This window comes from Bombina bombina, chromosome 7 (assembly GCF_027579735.1).
Source record: "Bombina bombina isolate aBomBom1 chromosome 7, aBomBom1.pri, whole genome shotgun sequence".
NCBI classification, from domain to species: Eukaryota; Metazoa; Chordata; class Amphibia; order Anura; family Bombinatoridae; genus Bombina; species Bombina bombina.
Window position 1 is genome coordinate 371,630,184 of NC_069505.1, and position 15,877 is coordinate 371,646,060.

The 15,877-nt window shown below is 39.1% G+C and overlaps 1 protein-coding gene across 1 annotated transcript in view; it reads right to left on the bottom strand.

Moving 5' to 3' along the window:
• ERP27 (endoplasmic reticulum protein 27) overlaps positions 1-15,877 on the bottom strand; it is a 128,791-nt gene that overhangs the window by 20,600 nt on the left and 92,314 nt on the right. Inside the window, exon 6 of the mRNA XM_053689003.1 lies at positions 14,590-14,787. Coding sequence (XP_053544978.1) covers positions 14,590-14,787 — 198 coding nt within the window. The remainder of the gene's footprint in view (positions 1-14,589; positions 14,788-15,877) is intronic.

The window sequence follows — 15,877 nt, forward strand, 5'->3', positions numbered from 1 at the left end:
TGTTAGGTGTAGACAGCTCCCATAGGAATCAATGGGATATCGGGCAGCAGCGAACATGAGCTTTCGCTATGGTCAGACTCCCATTGATTCCTATGGGATCCGCCGCCTCCAGGGCGGCGGTTTGAAAACCAGGTACGCTGGGCCGGAAAAGTGCCGAGCGTACCTGCTAGTTTTTTGATAACTAGCAAAAGTAGTCAGATTGTGCCGAACTTGTGTGCGGAACATCTGTAGTGACGTAAGAATCGATCTGTGTCGGACTGAGTCCGGCAGATCGAAGCTTACGTCACTAAATTCTACTTTTGCCAGTATCTAGGGCTTGATTACTAAGGCGAATCAGCCTCGCCTCAAATACACTGCGGAATTCCAGCGTATTTGAGGTAGACACGTTGATAACTAGAGGCCTAAGTCTCTATATGGGATGTGCACACAATAATAAAAAAATCATCATATCCCCTCTGTATGGGCTATAAAAAAAGTATATAAAATGATCATATCATCTCTCATGTGCTATTGCATTGCTGTTTTATTTGTTAAAGGGACAGCCTAGTGAAACTTAAACTTTCATGATTCAAATAGGGCTTGCATTTTTAAACAACTTTCCAATTTACTTTTATCATCAAATGTGCTTTGTTCTCTTGGTATTCTTTGTTGAAAGCTAAACCTAGGTAAGCTCATATGCTAATTTCTTATCTTGTGAAAGCTGACTCTTATCTGAATGCATTGACAGTTTTTCACAGCTAGAGGGAGTTAGTTTATGTGTGCCATAAAGATAGCATTGTGCTCATGTCTGGGGAGTTACTTATGAGATGGCACTGACTGGCTAAAATGCATGTCTCTCAAAAGAAAGGGGCAGTCTCCAGAGGCTTAGATACAGGGTAATAACAGTGGTAAAAAAGTATATTAATAAACTGTGTTGGTTATGCAAAAGTGGGGAATGGGTAATAAAGGGATTATGGGGTCAATTTTTTAATGTGCGATCGGACATGATACAATGTAGCGTATCATGTCTGCTGCACATCGATAAATGCAGACAGCAGACGCTGTGAACTGCTGGTGCAATGCCGCCCCCTGCAGATTTGCGGGCCGCTAGCAAGGGGTGTCAATAAACCCTATCATATTCGATCAGGTTGATTTCTGTCCGCAGCCTCAGAGCAGGTGGACAGGTTATGGAGCAGTGGTCTTTAGACCTCTGCTTCAAAACTTCTGTTTCTGGTGAGCCTGCAGGCTCGCTGGAAACACGGGGCATCAAGCTCCATTTGGAGCTTGATAAATGGGCCTCAAAGAGTGAACATGATTTGTATTAGTTCTGCATTTAAAGTTGCATAGTCCAGTAAAGGACCATTCATGACAAAGCTAACTTTTTATAAGGGGAACTAGACATACTGCTAAATTTATCTGAAACAATACAAATTCTGGAGTATCCATTTAAACTCTTCAATCTCCTTATTACACTTGTGGTGCTTCTATGAACTGTCTCTAGTTCTGCAGTGTCCTATTAAATCATTGGTCCCCAAAAATCTACTTAGTACTCAAGATGATTTGTATAGGGGAGGATTATGCTTTCTTCGATTGTACCCATGACACTTTTTTAAACATGCTAATATTTTATTTACCAAACTAATATTTACCTTTTGTTTACAAAAACTCCTGAATATGTTTTCCTCTAATTAGGTAGAGTGCTTATTTTTATCTTTCAAAATGTATAATTTTACATTTATCAGTGTTAAATCTCATTAAACACTTTGGGATGGTAATATCAAATGAAAAATCATATATATAAAAAAACCTCTGCAATATACTTTAATTATTTATTCTGTCCACTTTTCCTGCATTGCCATTCTGAAATTGTGAGCTTTTCAGTTCCTTTTAGAAATGGAAGTGCAGAACACTGTTAAATCCAGCACAACCATTGGCTGCACACTCTAGTGACCTATTTATAACTGCCCCTAATTGGCCACAGCAGAGAAGGTAACACAAGTTACAACATGGCAGCTCCCATTGTTTTATAAACAATACAACTTTCCACTTATTTTGTCAATATTTAAACAGCTAATGAAACTTTAAAAAATACATCTACATGTTATTCTCAAACTAATCTTTTCTTTGAATGCATAATTCTACCTAACATCTACTTAGTGTTTAATGTCCTTTTAATTAAAGGAACACCAGGCTTGTTATACAAGTCAATAGGCGACGAATATTTCAGCATACACCCATAGAAGTCAGATATTTAGCGCATATGCACTTTCCGACATCCAGATGTTATATTGGCACTTGAGGGAAAGTCTAGGATGCACTATTACTTTCAACTTGTAAAAGGAGCGCATAGATAAGTACTATTGATTTAACTATAGCTTTGTTATCTCACAATAGTGATACTATTTTTGGCTACAGTTATAATCTAGCCCTAAGCCATGGAAGAGCAAAACTATATTATCAGGATAACTTAAATCTGGTGGGACTACAGATGTAACTGAATAAAAAACAGAGGATTATATATTTTCTTTACCAGGGATAGAAGTGAGAAAATATACGTATGATGATACAGGTTATATAGAGACGTAGGTTAAAATAAAGAGTATAGATAAAAATATATATATTTTATAAACATGCTAAAATCATATCAATATACACTAAACTATATGTACATATAGAACCAGCTTAAAAGAAAGTTTTATTGTGAAATAAATCCGATTTAACGTATATTTTCATAGGCAGTGTTCCATGAGCCTAAACAAGAATTGTAATTTAAAAAAGGGTAAATTCTTATGGTTTACCGGAATCTTTTAACACAAATTAGAAAAATGTGTTCTTTAAAAAAAGAAAAACAAAAAAAAAACTGAAAATAGAGAACATTTATATAAATATACGTCTCTGCACACACCTGCTGGAGATGAAAGTTAAAGAAGTAAATCCAAGCAGATGTGGGTGATTAAAATCTTGTTATGAGAAATAACAAACATAAGTACATAAAATATGGTTCTGGATCACCCATAGAAAAAAAAAAATAGAAAGTTGCACTCAACCGAGAATGAACAGCTCAAAAACGTCTTGCTCGTTCAACAGGTCAATGTCACTCAGGTACAGTCTTTTTTTAGCTTACTATGCCTTGAGGAGAAATGGCCTGTAGTATTACAATCTCATTGTGCCAAAAAGAGACTCAATCCCAAAAACACCAGCCAATTCTCTACTGAACAAAAGAAAGCAATGCACACCAGACATACATTTCATCCTGTCTGGACCTTGCTAGTGAGGTGCAGTTGCATCTCTTTAGAGCGTGTGAGCAAGGAATCCAAGCCTGGCTTCCCCTTCTTACTCTTAAAGGGACACTAAACTCAATTTTTTTCTTTCATGATTTAGAAAGAACATTCCAATTTACTTCTATTATCTAATTTGCTTCAATCTCTTGCTATCCTTTGTTGGAAAGCATATCTAAATATGCTCAGTAGCTGATGATTGGTGGCTGCCCATAGATACCACGTGTGATTGGCTCACCCATGTGCGTTGCTATTTGTTCAACAAAGAATATCTAAATAATGGAGCAAATTAGATAATAGAAGTAAATTGGAATGTAGTTAAAAATTATTTTCTCTATCTGAATCATTAAAGAAAAAATTTGGTTTTCATGGCCCTTTAAGGTGAGCCCAAAGTAATATGAAAAATAGATATTTACACCATTCCATAGTGCTTGAAATAAGTTTAGGGGAAAAACCCTTATCAAGCCTCTAGAATGTCCCAGAATGCCCACGTCCAGGTGCAAGATACGCCTCTTAATCTCAGCAGTGAGACCCTGATACATATATGGGAATATTATTTTACAGCATTGCTAGCTTTTCTCCTTTGCTGTGTGAGATATTATTGGGGCACATGACACTATTACTGACACAACTATACACGCTAATGGAAGGAACGGCTGCCAATAAAGAGCTAGAAAAGATAGGTGAAACAAGACTCTATAACTTTTGAACATTATCCCCCTTTAACAATGGCGCCTCTCAGCAGGCTAATGGGAATCCATCAATCTAGACCCTTGTGAGGTTTTAGGTGGGTGGAACTCAAGTACAGGAATAAACACAAAGGAAGACAAAATAATTTAAAAGCTTTAATAAAACTAGATAAACTGAAACCAAGAATAGGCCGATGTCAGGTACCAGGAGATCAGTCCAGCAACAAGGAGGAGGAGATAGCAACAGGAGAGCACTGGCAATGCAGCCGATGAAGGCAACACAGATTACCAGTCAGCTTCAGTTGGTACAGCAGCATTCAGGTAACCCAGCAGGTACAGGTGGAGAAGCTGGTGCAGTATAACAGGTACAGCAGGATTTAGGTAAGTTGCCACTGTTACAGAAGGTACAGGAGGCTCAGCAGGCACAGGAAACTCAGCAGGTACAGATGGTAAGGCTGGTACTGGATACCAGGTAAGTGCAGCTGGCACAGCAGGATTCAGGTAAGTTGCAATAAGAAATTAAGGTAGGTACAAGGTAGGTTTGCAACACAGGATACAAGGTGAGCCGAATAGCAGGTCACAGGCAGGCTCAAGATGAACTCATGCCTAGGGAAAGCAGCAGCCACTGCAGAAGACAGGCTTTGTCATTCCACGTGGAGGTACAGTGAAGCAGGAGCCCATCACTGGAGCTAGTTAAGGTAAGTACCTGACAACCATTGACATTCATCACATTATTGTCCATCAAAGGTAGAAGACACAATTGTTATATTAGTACACAATTATGTGCAAGTTGTATTTTTGAGGATTGATTTCATTATTGAACAACTACAGTGCTCTCTGTCAATCCAAAATGTTAATAAACATCAAACCTGAATATTTAAGTAACAGTGAGGTTTTGACTTTCTTAGGACAATATCTATGTATGCACAATTATTGGGCAACTATTAGTGTGCAAAATTATTTGAAAAACAAAAAAATTCCCATCTCACTTGTTTATTTCCATCTGTTAAAGTGAGAATAATAAACAAATAACTCAAAATTAAAAAAATAAACATTTGTGACCTTTCAAAAAAAAAAAAAATTCAGTGACCAATATAGCCACCCTTCTTTTCAATAACAGTCCATTTCATTTATGGAGTCTATCAGTAAATTTCCCCATTAAGAAGGGCCCACAATTCTCAATATGGTTAAGGTCAAGTAAGGAAGGGGGCATGTCATTATTCTTTCATCTTTAAGGCCTTTACAGGCTAGCCACACAATGGAGTACTTCGATGCATGCGATGGAGCATTGTCCTGCATAAATATCATGGTCTTCTTGAAAGATGCATACTTTTTTCCTGCACCACTACTTGAAGAAAGTGTCTTCTACAAAATGGCAGTAGGTTTGGGAGTTGATTTTGATTCCATCTTCAACCCGAAAAGGGCAAACTAGCCCATCTTTAATAATACCAGCCCATACCAGTACCCCACCTCCACCTTGCTGGTGTCTGAGTCGAAGTGGAGCTCTGTGCCCATTACTGATCAAGCCACGGGCTCATTCATCTGGTGAGTCAAGAGTCACTCTCATCTCATCAGTCCATAAAACCTTTGAAATATTAGTCTTCAGATATTTCTTGGCCCAGCCTTGGCGTTTCAACTTATGTGTCTTGTTCAGTGGTGGTCGGGTTTCAGCCTTCTTTGCATTGGCCATGTCTCTGAGCACTGCACACTTTGTACTTCTGGGCACTCCAGGTAGGTTGCAGTTCTGGAATATGACAGCACGGGAGGATAATGGGTTCTTGGAAACTTCACATTTTATTCTTCTAAAATCTTTGGCAGTTAATTTGCATCTTTTTTTCTCAACACGTTTTTTTTGCGATCCTGTTTACTATTTGCAACAAAACATTTATGGTTCTGTGATCACCCCCCAATATCTTAGCAATTTCAAGCTGCATCCCTCTGAAATACTTTTTTACAATTTTTGACTTTTCAGTCAGTTAAATCCTTTTTTGACCCATTTTGCCTGAGGAAAAGAAACTGCCTAATAATTATGCACGCCTTGATATAGGGTGTTGATCTCATAAGGCCCCATCCTCCCTCATTACACAAACACACATCATCTGATATGCTTTAATCCAATAAGCATTCAAGTTTATACAGCTTGGAGTTGGGCAATATGCATAAAATGATGATTTGGTCAAAATACTCACTAATAATTGTGCACACAGTGTAGAGCAGAAAAAAACAAATATGGGAATGACAAAAAGTCTCTGTAGACAGTAGTTATTGTTGTATTGTGTGACAAACTCCTAAGGTCCCACATCACCAAAAACTAGAAACGTCCTGCAGACGTTCTGATTAGCAGTGCCAACCGTGTCCTCTGGTCCTTATCTACTAACTTGTCTGACTGACAAGCAACCTTTAGGATATCTGAATGCTCTCTTTCTGCCAATATAGTGGGCACCAGCAGTGGCCTGGCAGGTTCAGCAGCAGTCTGTGAGAGTACAGCCAGGGCAGTCTTTACAAAGACATTACTTGCTGGAGAGTCAAGCGATGTAACTGAAAGATATCCTAAGACATTTTTACATCAGATCCCACAAACTCAACCTGTGCCTATGTTGTGAAATCAGTATATATACTTTTTGAACCCCACACACCTTTATACAGAGCCTATCTCATTATCCCAGTTCATATGCATGCCAAAGATTTGTAAAACAGTTAAACAAATACAACCCCTTACAAAGATTTTCAATTTGTTCTTTTGATGGAAGATAAGGAGTCAAGATCAGGTGCCAGAGAGTCTGTTAGAATGAATTACACATCTGCAATAAAGACCCCTGGAATGAAGCAACATCACCTCCAGTATACAGAGAATTCCACAAATTATTACTATAATAATGTTTATGTAATAAGATAGCCATCACATGTTTTTATTTTTCTATGTTCTTATTTTTCAAGATGGAAAGGTGGTGTTATGTTTATAATAACTGTCTTTATTGTCGTATGTAACTTCCTTTACCTTATTATTATTATTATTATTATCGGTTATTTGTAGAGCGCCAACAGATTCAGCAGCACTGTAAACAGAGGGTAGTACAACAAAACAATTAAAGGGATCAAATGGGTAGAGGGCCCTGCCAAGAGTTGCACTGTTGTAATCAGCTCTTAAGAAGTTGATCTACAAACAGCTGGACTTAAGGGGGTACAGGGGATAGCAATGGAGGAGTGGAACTGGTATAAAGTGAGGTTAGCATAGGTTGTATGCATCCTTGAACAGTAGAGTCTTTAGGGAGCGCTTGAAGCTTTCAAAACTAGGGGAGAGTTTTGTGGGGCGAGGCAGAGAGTTCCACAAGATGGGAGCCAGTCTGGAGAAGTCCTATAAACGGGAGTGCGATGAGGTAACCAGAGAGGAGGAAAGTAGGAGGTCATGAGCAGAGCGAAGGGGACGGGAGGGAGAGTATCTGGAGACAAGGTCTGAGATATAGGGGGGAGCAGTGCAGTTGAGGGCTTTGTATGTCAGCGTGAGAATGGATTGTAAAGGAGCTAGGTGGCAGGTGGGGAGACCAGAGAGGACAGAGTTGCAGTAATCAAGGCGGGAAAGAATGAGAGAGTGGATTAAAATCTTAGTTGTGTCTTGTGTAAGGAAGTGTCTAATTTTGGAGATGTTTTTAAGGTGGAAGCGGCAAGCTTTAGCCAAGGACTGAATGTGAGGAGTGAAGGAAAGATCTGAGTCAAATGTGACCCCGAGACATCGGGCATGCGGGGTACGGGTAATGATGAAGTTGTCGACAGTTATAGAGATATTGGGAGTGGAGATTTTGAAAGAAGGGGGGAAATGAGGAGCTCAGTTTTGGAGAGATTTAGCTTGAGGCAGTGAGAGGACATCCAGGAAGAGATGTGAGAAAGACAGTTAGTGACACGGGTTAGCAAGGAAGGAGATAGGTCTGGTGCAGAGAAGTAGATTTGGGTGTCATCGGCATACAAATGATATTGGAAACCGTGGGACTTAATTAGGGAACCTAGTGATGACGTATAGATTGAGAAGAGAAGGGGACCGAGGACAGAGCCTTGCGTTACTCCGACAGAAAGTGGTGACGGGGCAGAGGAGGCCCCAGAGAAGGCTACACTAAAGGTATGGTTTGACAGGTAGGAAGAAAGCCACGAAAGGGCTGTGTCACAGATGCCGAAGGATTGGAAGGTTTGGAGCAAAAGAGGGTGGTCGACAGTGTCAAAGGCTGCGGACAGATCAAGGAGGATAAGCAGAGAGAAGTGGTCTTTTGATTTTGCTGTAAGTAGGTCATTGGTGACCTTAACAATAGCTGTCTCTGTGGAGTGATAGGGACGAAATCCAGATTGCAGCGGGTCAAGAAGGGAGTTTAATGTAAGGAAATGGGATAGGCGTGCATATACTAGTTTTTGAGAAGCTTTGAGGCAAGAGGGAGGAGGGAAATAGGGCAGTAGTTGGATGGGGAGGTAGGTTCAAGGGAAGGTTTTTTGAGGATAGGTGTGACCAGTGCATGTTTCATCGATGAGGGAAATATACCAGTGCTGAGGGAGAGGTTGAAAATGTGTGTTAATATAGGGGTAAGGGTAGCAGAGAGGGAGGGGAGTAGCTGTGAGGGGATAGGGTCAAGGGGACAGGTAGTGAGGTGAGAGTGCAGTTTAGGTGCTGAAACTTCTTCCTCAGTAACAGGGGAGAATGAACTAAGTTTCAGGTTATGAGGGTTGTGGTTGAGTGAGAGCATTTGAGGGGGAGAGAGAATGGAATTATGTTGAGAGCTGATTCCATTTCTGATGGAGTCAATTTTGTTAATGAAGTGACTGGCAAAGTCTTGAGCTGACAGAGAAGTTGTATTAGGAAGTGGGGAGGGCGGAGGAGAGTATTGAAAGTGGAGAACAGACGTTTTGGGTTTGAAGAAAGATTAGAGATAAGAGTAGAGAAGTAGTGTTGCTTGTGGAGATTAAGGGCAGAATAGTAGAAGTTCAAGATGAATTTGTAATGAAGAAAATTAGCTGAACTCCGTGATTTTCTCCAGTGCCGTTCAGCAGTATGGCAACATCTGCGTAGGTACCATGTCAGAAGAGTATGCCAGGGCTGAGGATGAGTGTGTGATTTCCGAGCAATGGTAAGAGGGGCGAGATTGTCAAGGATGGATATAATGGTGGATTTATAGTGGCAGATAGATTGTTCAGGGCAGGAAAAGGAGGAGAAGTATGAGAGGAGTGGTTTAAGGGAATAAGCAAGTTGTTGCTGATCTAAAGACATAATGCTTCTGTGAAGTTTGGTGTGAGGAGTAGAAGGAGGGAGAGTTGTAGGAAGGGATGATATGATGCAAGTAAGGAGATGGTGATCAGAAAGAGGAAAAGGGGAGTTTGAGAAGTTTGAGAGAGCTAAAGATCAGATCAAGAGAGTGACCGTCTTTGTGAGTGGGAGAATCAGTCCATTGTGACAGACTGAAAGAGGAAGTGAGTTGCAGAAGTTGTTTAGCAGATGAGGCAGTGGGATTGTTAAGGGGGATGTTGAGGTCGCCAAGAATGAGGGCAGGGGTGTCTGAGGAAAGGAAATAAGGCAGCCAAGTGATCTAGAAATTGAGTTGAGGAGCCAGGGGGTCGGTAAATGACTGCAACATGTACAGAGAGAGGGGAGAATAAGCGAATCATGTGGGTTTCGAATGAGGGAAAAGTGAGGGAAGAGATGGGATGTATTTGTTGAAAGGTGCAACGAGAGGAAAGTAAAATACCTACACCACCTCCTTGTCTATTACCAGACCTAGGAGTGTGGCTGAAGTGGAGACCCCAATGTGACAGAGCAGCAGTGGATGCTGTGTCTAGGGGAAAGAGCCAGGTTTCTGTTAGGGCCAGAAGGTTGAGGGAGTGGGAGATGATGAGGTCATGTATAGAAGTGAGCTTGTTGCAAACAGAGCGAGAGTTCCAGAGTGCACAATTGAAAGGGGTAGCGGCTTTTGATGCAAGAGGAATGTGAGTAAGGTGTGCAGAGTTTTGTTTTCTGAATCTATAGGATGGTACACATGGGTGTGCATGGCTTGTCAGTGGTTGGGGACCAGGATTAGGGGAGATGTCACCAGCAGTAAGTAGAAGCAAGAGGGAGAGTGACATGAGATGAGATACAGATTTGCAGTAGTGAGACTGCTTTTGAGATGAGCTGCAGGGGGGAGAGAGAGTGTTTAGGAATAGGTAAAGTTCATGAGTACAAAAGTAAGGTGAGTTTAAGAGAGGTGGGCTAATGAACAGTGCAGGTGGAGAGGGATAAGGAGTAATTGAATAGTGTAGTTTGTTATAGAGACAAAGGGTAGCAAAAAGGGATATGAATATATTGAGCATTTTTACAAAATTGGGAACCAGTTAAAAACATAAGACACAGAATTACTGTAACAATTGCATAAGGGAACTAAAGGTATATGAAACATAATATTACAAAAGTACTGTGTATTCTATAGGTTTAAGGGAATGGAAGGATGTGCTGATCAGTGTTTGCACTTGTCATTTCAGGAGAGTGAAAGATGTGTGGGAGACTATCTATAAATGAGGAAATGAGCTTGGGGTGGGGTGAGGGGTAGGGTGGGAGGGAAGCTGTTTTCCAGAAGGCTACCTGTTGTAAGTTAGCAGAGGGCAGTTGAAACAGCTGAGTGTAAAAATCTTTGTATTTTCTGTGAGTTCTGGGAGAGGATATATTTCAAATCAGGCTGTTGTAAGTTAGCAGAGGGCGGTTGAAACAGCTGAGTGTAAAAATCTTTGTATTTTCTGTGAGTTCTGGGAGAATATATATATATATATATATATATATATATATATATATATATATATATATATATATATATAACCTTTAAAAGTGAGAGAAAAATGGAAGTGTGGATTGGAGAATAGTGAATGGAGTACCTCTTCATAAAAAGGGCAGTAGGGAAGAATCTGGTAACTACAGGCCAGTCAGTTTAACTTCAGTAGAAGAAAAATTAAAGGAAATTCTCTTAAAAAAAAGATTTATGACTTATAAAAAGACAAACAATTTAGAAGACCAAAATCAGGATGTTTTACTTTGGGGAAATAATGTCATTTCAGATTAATTTAATTTACTTCTTTGATTATGTAACTAAAGTATTAGACCAGCGTGGATCAGTTGATGTTGCATATCTAGATTTCAGTAAAGCATTTGATACCTTCCCACACTTAAACTGTAGTTCATAAACTGTATCTCTTTGGTTTAGAATAAAAAATTAGGAATTAGGTAGAATGCTTGCTTAAAGACAAACAACAGAGTGTCTTAGTAAATTAAGTGCATTTAGTAGAGGGGCAGTTACTATTGTTGTTACTAAGGGGGTAGTTCTGGGGCCTGTTTTGTTTAATATATTTATCATCAGTGATATCAGTAAAGGGTTACAGGGGAAGGTAAGGTATGTCTGTTTGTAAATGATGCAAAACATTCTAATAGAGTTGATATTCCAGGAACTTTGGACTAAGTGATATAAAAAAAATTGGATTACCTCTGTGATTCCCTTGTATCTAAGCCTCTGCAGACTGCCCCTTATCTCAGTTCTTTTGAAAGAATTGTATTTTAGGCAATTAATGCTGACTACTAAATAACTCCACAGGAGTGAGCACAATGTTATCTATATGGCACACCTGGACTAGCACTGTCTATGTGTGAAAAGCTAATAAAATGCACTGATATATTAGGCGGCCTTCAAGGGCTTAGAGAACAGCCTATGAGCCTACCTAGGTTTAGCTTCAACAAAAAATACCAAGAGAACAAAGCAAATTTGATGATAAAAGTAAATTGGAAATGACGTGCCCTATCGCAATCACGAAAGTTTAATTAATATTTTTTTCTAGCAAATTAAAGGGACGGTCTACACCAGAATTTTTATTGTTTTAAAAGATAGATAATCCCTTTATTACCCATTTCCCAGTTTTGCATAACCAACACAGTTATAATAATAAACTTTTAACCTCTGTGATTATCTTGTATCTAAGCCTCTGCAAACAGCCCCTTTTTTCAGTTCTTTTGACAGACTTGCAGTCTAGCCAATCAGTGCCTGCTCCCAGATAACTTCTCGTGCACAAGCACAGTGTTATCTATATGAAATACGTGAACTAACACCCTCTAGTGGTGAAAAACTGTTAAAATGCAATCTGAAAGAGGTGGGCTTCAGGTGGGTCTAAGAAATTAGCATATGAACCTCCTAGGTTAAGCTTTCAACTAAGAATCAAGAGAACAAAGCAAAATTGGTGATAAAAGTAAATTGGAAAATTGTTTAAAATTACATGCTGTATCTGAATCATGAAAGTTTATTTTGGCCTAGACTGTCCCTTTAAGTAAAAGAGAATTGCATACACACAGAAAGGTACAGACAAGTCCAAGTGTACATGAGACCAAAAAGAAAAAAGCCAAAATTGAGACAACAGTTGAGTACATGGTTTTGGAAATAAAAATAGGTAGTATAGTAGTATGGAAAGTGGAAGTAATGGCAAGTTAAAAAGCAGTGGGAGTCACATAGCTATAGGTTGTGCAGTTCTTATATATATTTACAAATGAGATCATTATAAGGTTAAAGGGCCATAATACCCAAATGTTTAAACACTTGAAAGTGATGCAGCATAGCTGTAAAAAGCTGACTAGAAAATATCACCTGAACATCTCTATGTAAAAAAGAAAGATATTTTACCTCAAAAGTTCCTCAGTAGCCACCTCCCATTGTAAAGGATTTCTAAGCAACATTTTAGTATGTCTGTCCCAGGACAGCTGAAAGGATGAGCCTCGTGAACTCTCATATTATTTCACCAATCAGGTAAAGGAAGTTAAGTCAAATCTCATGAGATCACAGTAAGAGTTCATGATTGGCTGCTGTTCATTTCTTCTTTTTTTTTTTTTTTTACCTGCAGCTGGGAGCAGGTGAAGTATAACTTTTTACACAGAACTTACTCTGCTGAGCTGAGGAGATTGTGAGGTAAAATAACTTCCTTTTTTACATAGAGATGCTCAGGTGATATTTTCCTGTCAGCTTTTTACAGTTATACTGCATCAGTTTCAAGTGATTTAGCATATGAGTAGTATGTCCCTTTAAAGGATACACTTAACACTAAGGGGCATCTTTATCAAGCTCCGTATGGAGCTTGATGCACCACAAACACAAGTTATCAAGCAGCAGTCTAAATCGCCAAAAATTAACCCGATCGAATACGATCAGGTTGATTGACATCCCCTGCTAGGGGCGAATCTGCAGGGGGCGGCATTGCAAGAACTGCTGGTGCAATGATAAATGCCGAGAGCTTATGCTGTCGGCATTTATCGATGTGCACGGGACATGATCCGCAATATCGAATCATGTCCGCTCTCACAATGATAATTCGGGTTGGATTACGAGTGGAGCACTATCGTGTGCGCGCGAATGATATTGGGTTTTCGAGGCCGTTTCTGCTCAAGTTAAATTCCGCTCGTATTACAAGTTGAAAGTAAATGCAAATGCATGTCAGCAATCACGATTTACGCTAGAATGATTACAGTGATCTCAGAGCTCTGTTTAACTGTTAGGCTTGAGAAAAAAGTGTCACAAAACACATCAAAAATACATTTAAAAGTACAGTTACACTCAAATAACACCATCTAATAAAAAAGTTATAAGGGCTCAAAGATATAAGGTCTCAGGTGTAAGAAAAAAAAGGCAGGCAAAGGGCTTTAACATAGAGAAACATACATATATATATATATGCATTGGAGCCCTTTGCAGTCAAGTAGATGAAAACATGAAAAATCATATTTATGCTATATTCATTTCTAAAAATGTGTTTAACTATGTATTTACTGTATTTATATATATATTTAAATATCTATTTGAGAATAAATACAACATATTCTGCTACGCGCAGAACATTGGAATATGCAATATTATCTGCTTATGTTGCGCTTTTAAATAAACGAGATCGTGTTTGCGAGACTTGTGGGTTTTAGTTTTTTTCCAGCTCCATTTAAGTCTATGGGGTAGGTTTATTATATGCCGGACGGACATAATTCGCTGAAGCGAATCATGTCTGACCGGCATTGCAAAATGCCGACAGCATATGCTGTCGACATTTAACATTGCACAAGCATTTCTTCTGAAATGCTTGTGCAATACCGCCCCCTGCACATTCGCGTCCGCTAGAAGGGGTGACAATATTTCCGATCATATAAAAGGTGGCGGACAAATTAAGGAGCAGCGGTTTTATGACTGCTGCTTCTTATCTTTAGTTTCCAGCGAGCCGGGAAACTTCGGGCGGAGACAGCAGCATCCTCTGCTTGTTAAATCCGACCCTATGAGGGAATGCGATTTTGCATTCGCAATTTCTTAAAGTCTATTTGTTACCGCGACTTTGCAAACTCGAGAGCGCAAACCTTTTACTTTCAACTCGTAATGCGAGCGTGAAACGTCGAGTGCAAAAAAAAATCCTTCTAGCAGTGTTAACGCTCTAACATGGGCGCAAACTACCGCTCCACTCGTAATCTAACCCTAAATATATTTCATGCACCTCCTCTAATTATGGATGCTACCCATTTAGAACTTAGTTTACACTGCAGGTATCTGAAGGAGAGTAACTGCAAATCACATCACTTAGATGTAATATCGAAAAGATTGTCAAAATGATTCATTGTCCTTTATCATATGACTCACCATGTTTTCCCCAGACAGGAATCTGTAACAGAAATCTGTCAGCTGTTTAGCATTTATATCGCCCGTATTCATTACTTTTTTGCTTTCATCTTCCGAGTTATAAATTGCTACTTTTGGCAAATCATTTCTCCTCAGCCCAAAATAGAACATAACTTTCTCGTTGCCTTTTAAAGTTACATCCACTGATATAAACAGAACCTGAAAAAAACAACAAAAAGTATAGGTTAGACATGAAAAAAATACACAGGAAATTACAGTGGAAAAATGACATGCTCTAATTCATGCTGCACACCTAGTGCTGCTGATTGGGCAAGCAGCATTTTTTGCTCAGGAATAGCAGTGCTCTGTGGTTCCAGAGCAGTACTTTATCTATGTGTTTAATCCAATGGTGGTTAAACACAAATCATTGCAGGATCTCTAGATTTAAAATAACATGCATTTTTACACTATAATTCAACTTAAATAATAATTTGAAGCCTGCCATTTATTGGTTTTGTTTATTGTATTCCCATTTTCTTTCTCTACACTTTTTAAGGTATTAAAGGGACACTAGATATTGCAGAACTAGAAAAAGATATTGCAGAACTAGAAAAAGTTCAGAGAAGGGCCACAAAGCTAATAAGGGGATTGGAGAATTTAACCTATGAGGAGAGGCTAGTCAAACTGAGTCTGTTTTCTTTATTAAAAAGGCGCTTGAGAGGTGACATGATTACTTTATATAAATATATTCAAGGCCCATATTCAGAGATGGCAGAAGCTCTGTTTATTCCTAGAAAATTGTTTCTGACAAGAGGTCACCATTTAAGGTTGGAGGAAAGGAGATTTAATCTCCTGCAACGGAAACATTTTTTTCACTGTAAGAGCAATACAATTGTGGAACTCATTACCAAAGGAGGTAGTGAATGCCAATACCCTAGATACATTTAAAAATAGTCTGGATACATTTCTGTGTATAAACAAAATTCATGGATATGATTGCTAGTATTAAATGAGTCACCTTTTAGTGGGGTTATTTAAGCTTAACTGGAGCTTTTTGTAAGTATTTTAGATTTGTATAGGTTGAACTCAATGGTCTTTTTTCAACCTTATCTACTATGTTACTATGTTACTCAAGTCAAAATAAACTTTTTCAGGAAGAGCATGCATTTTTTATATTCACACTTTTTGGGAAACAAGATCCTACTGAGCATGTGCACAAGCTCACAGGGTATATGTATAGTAGTCTGTGATTGGCTGTCTGTCACATGATACAGGGCCTGGAAAATTGGAGAAAAATAAATTTTTCAGA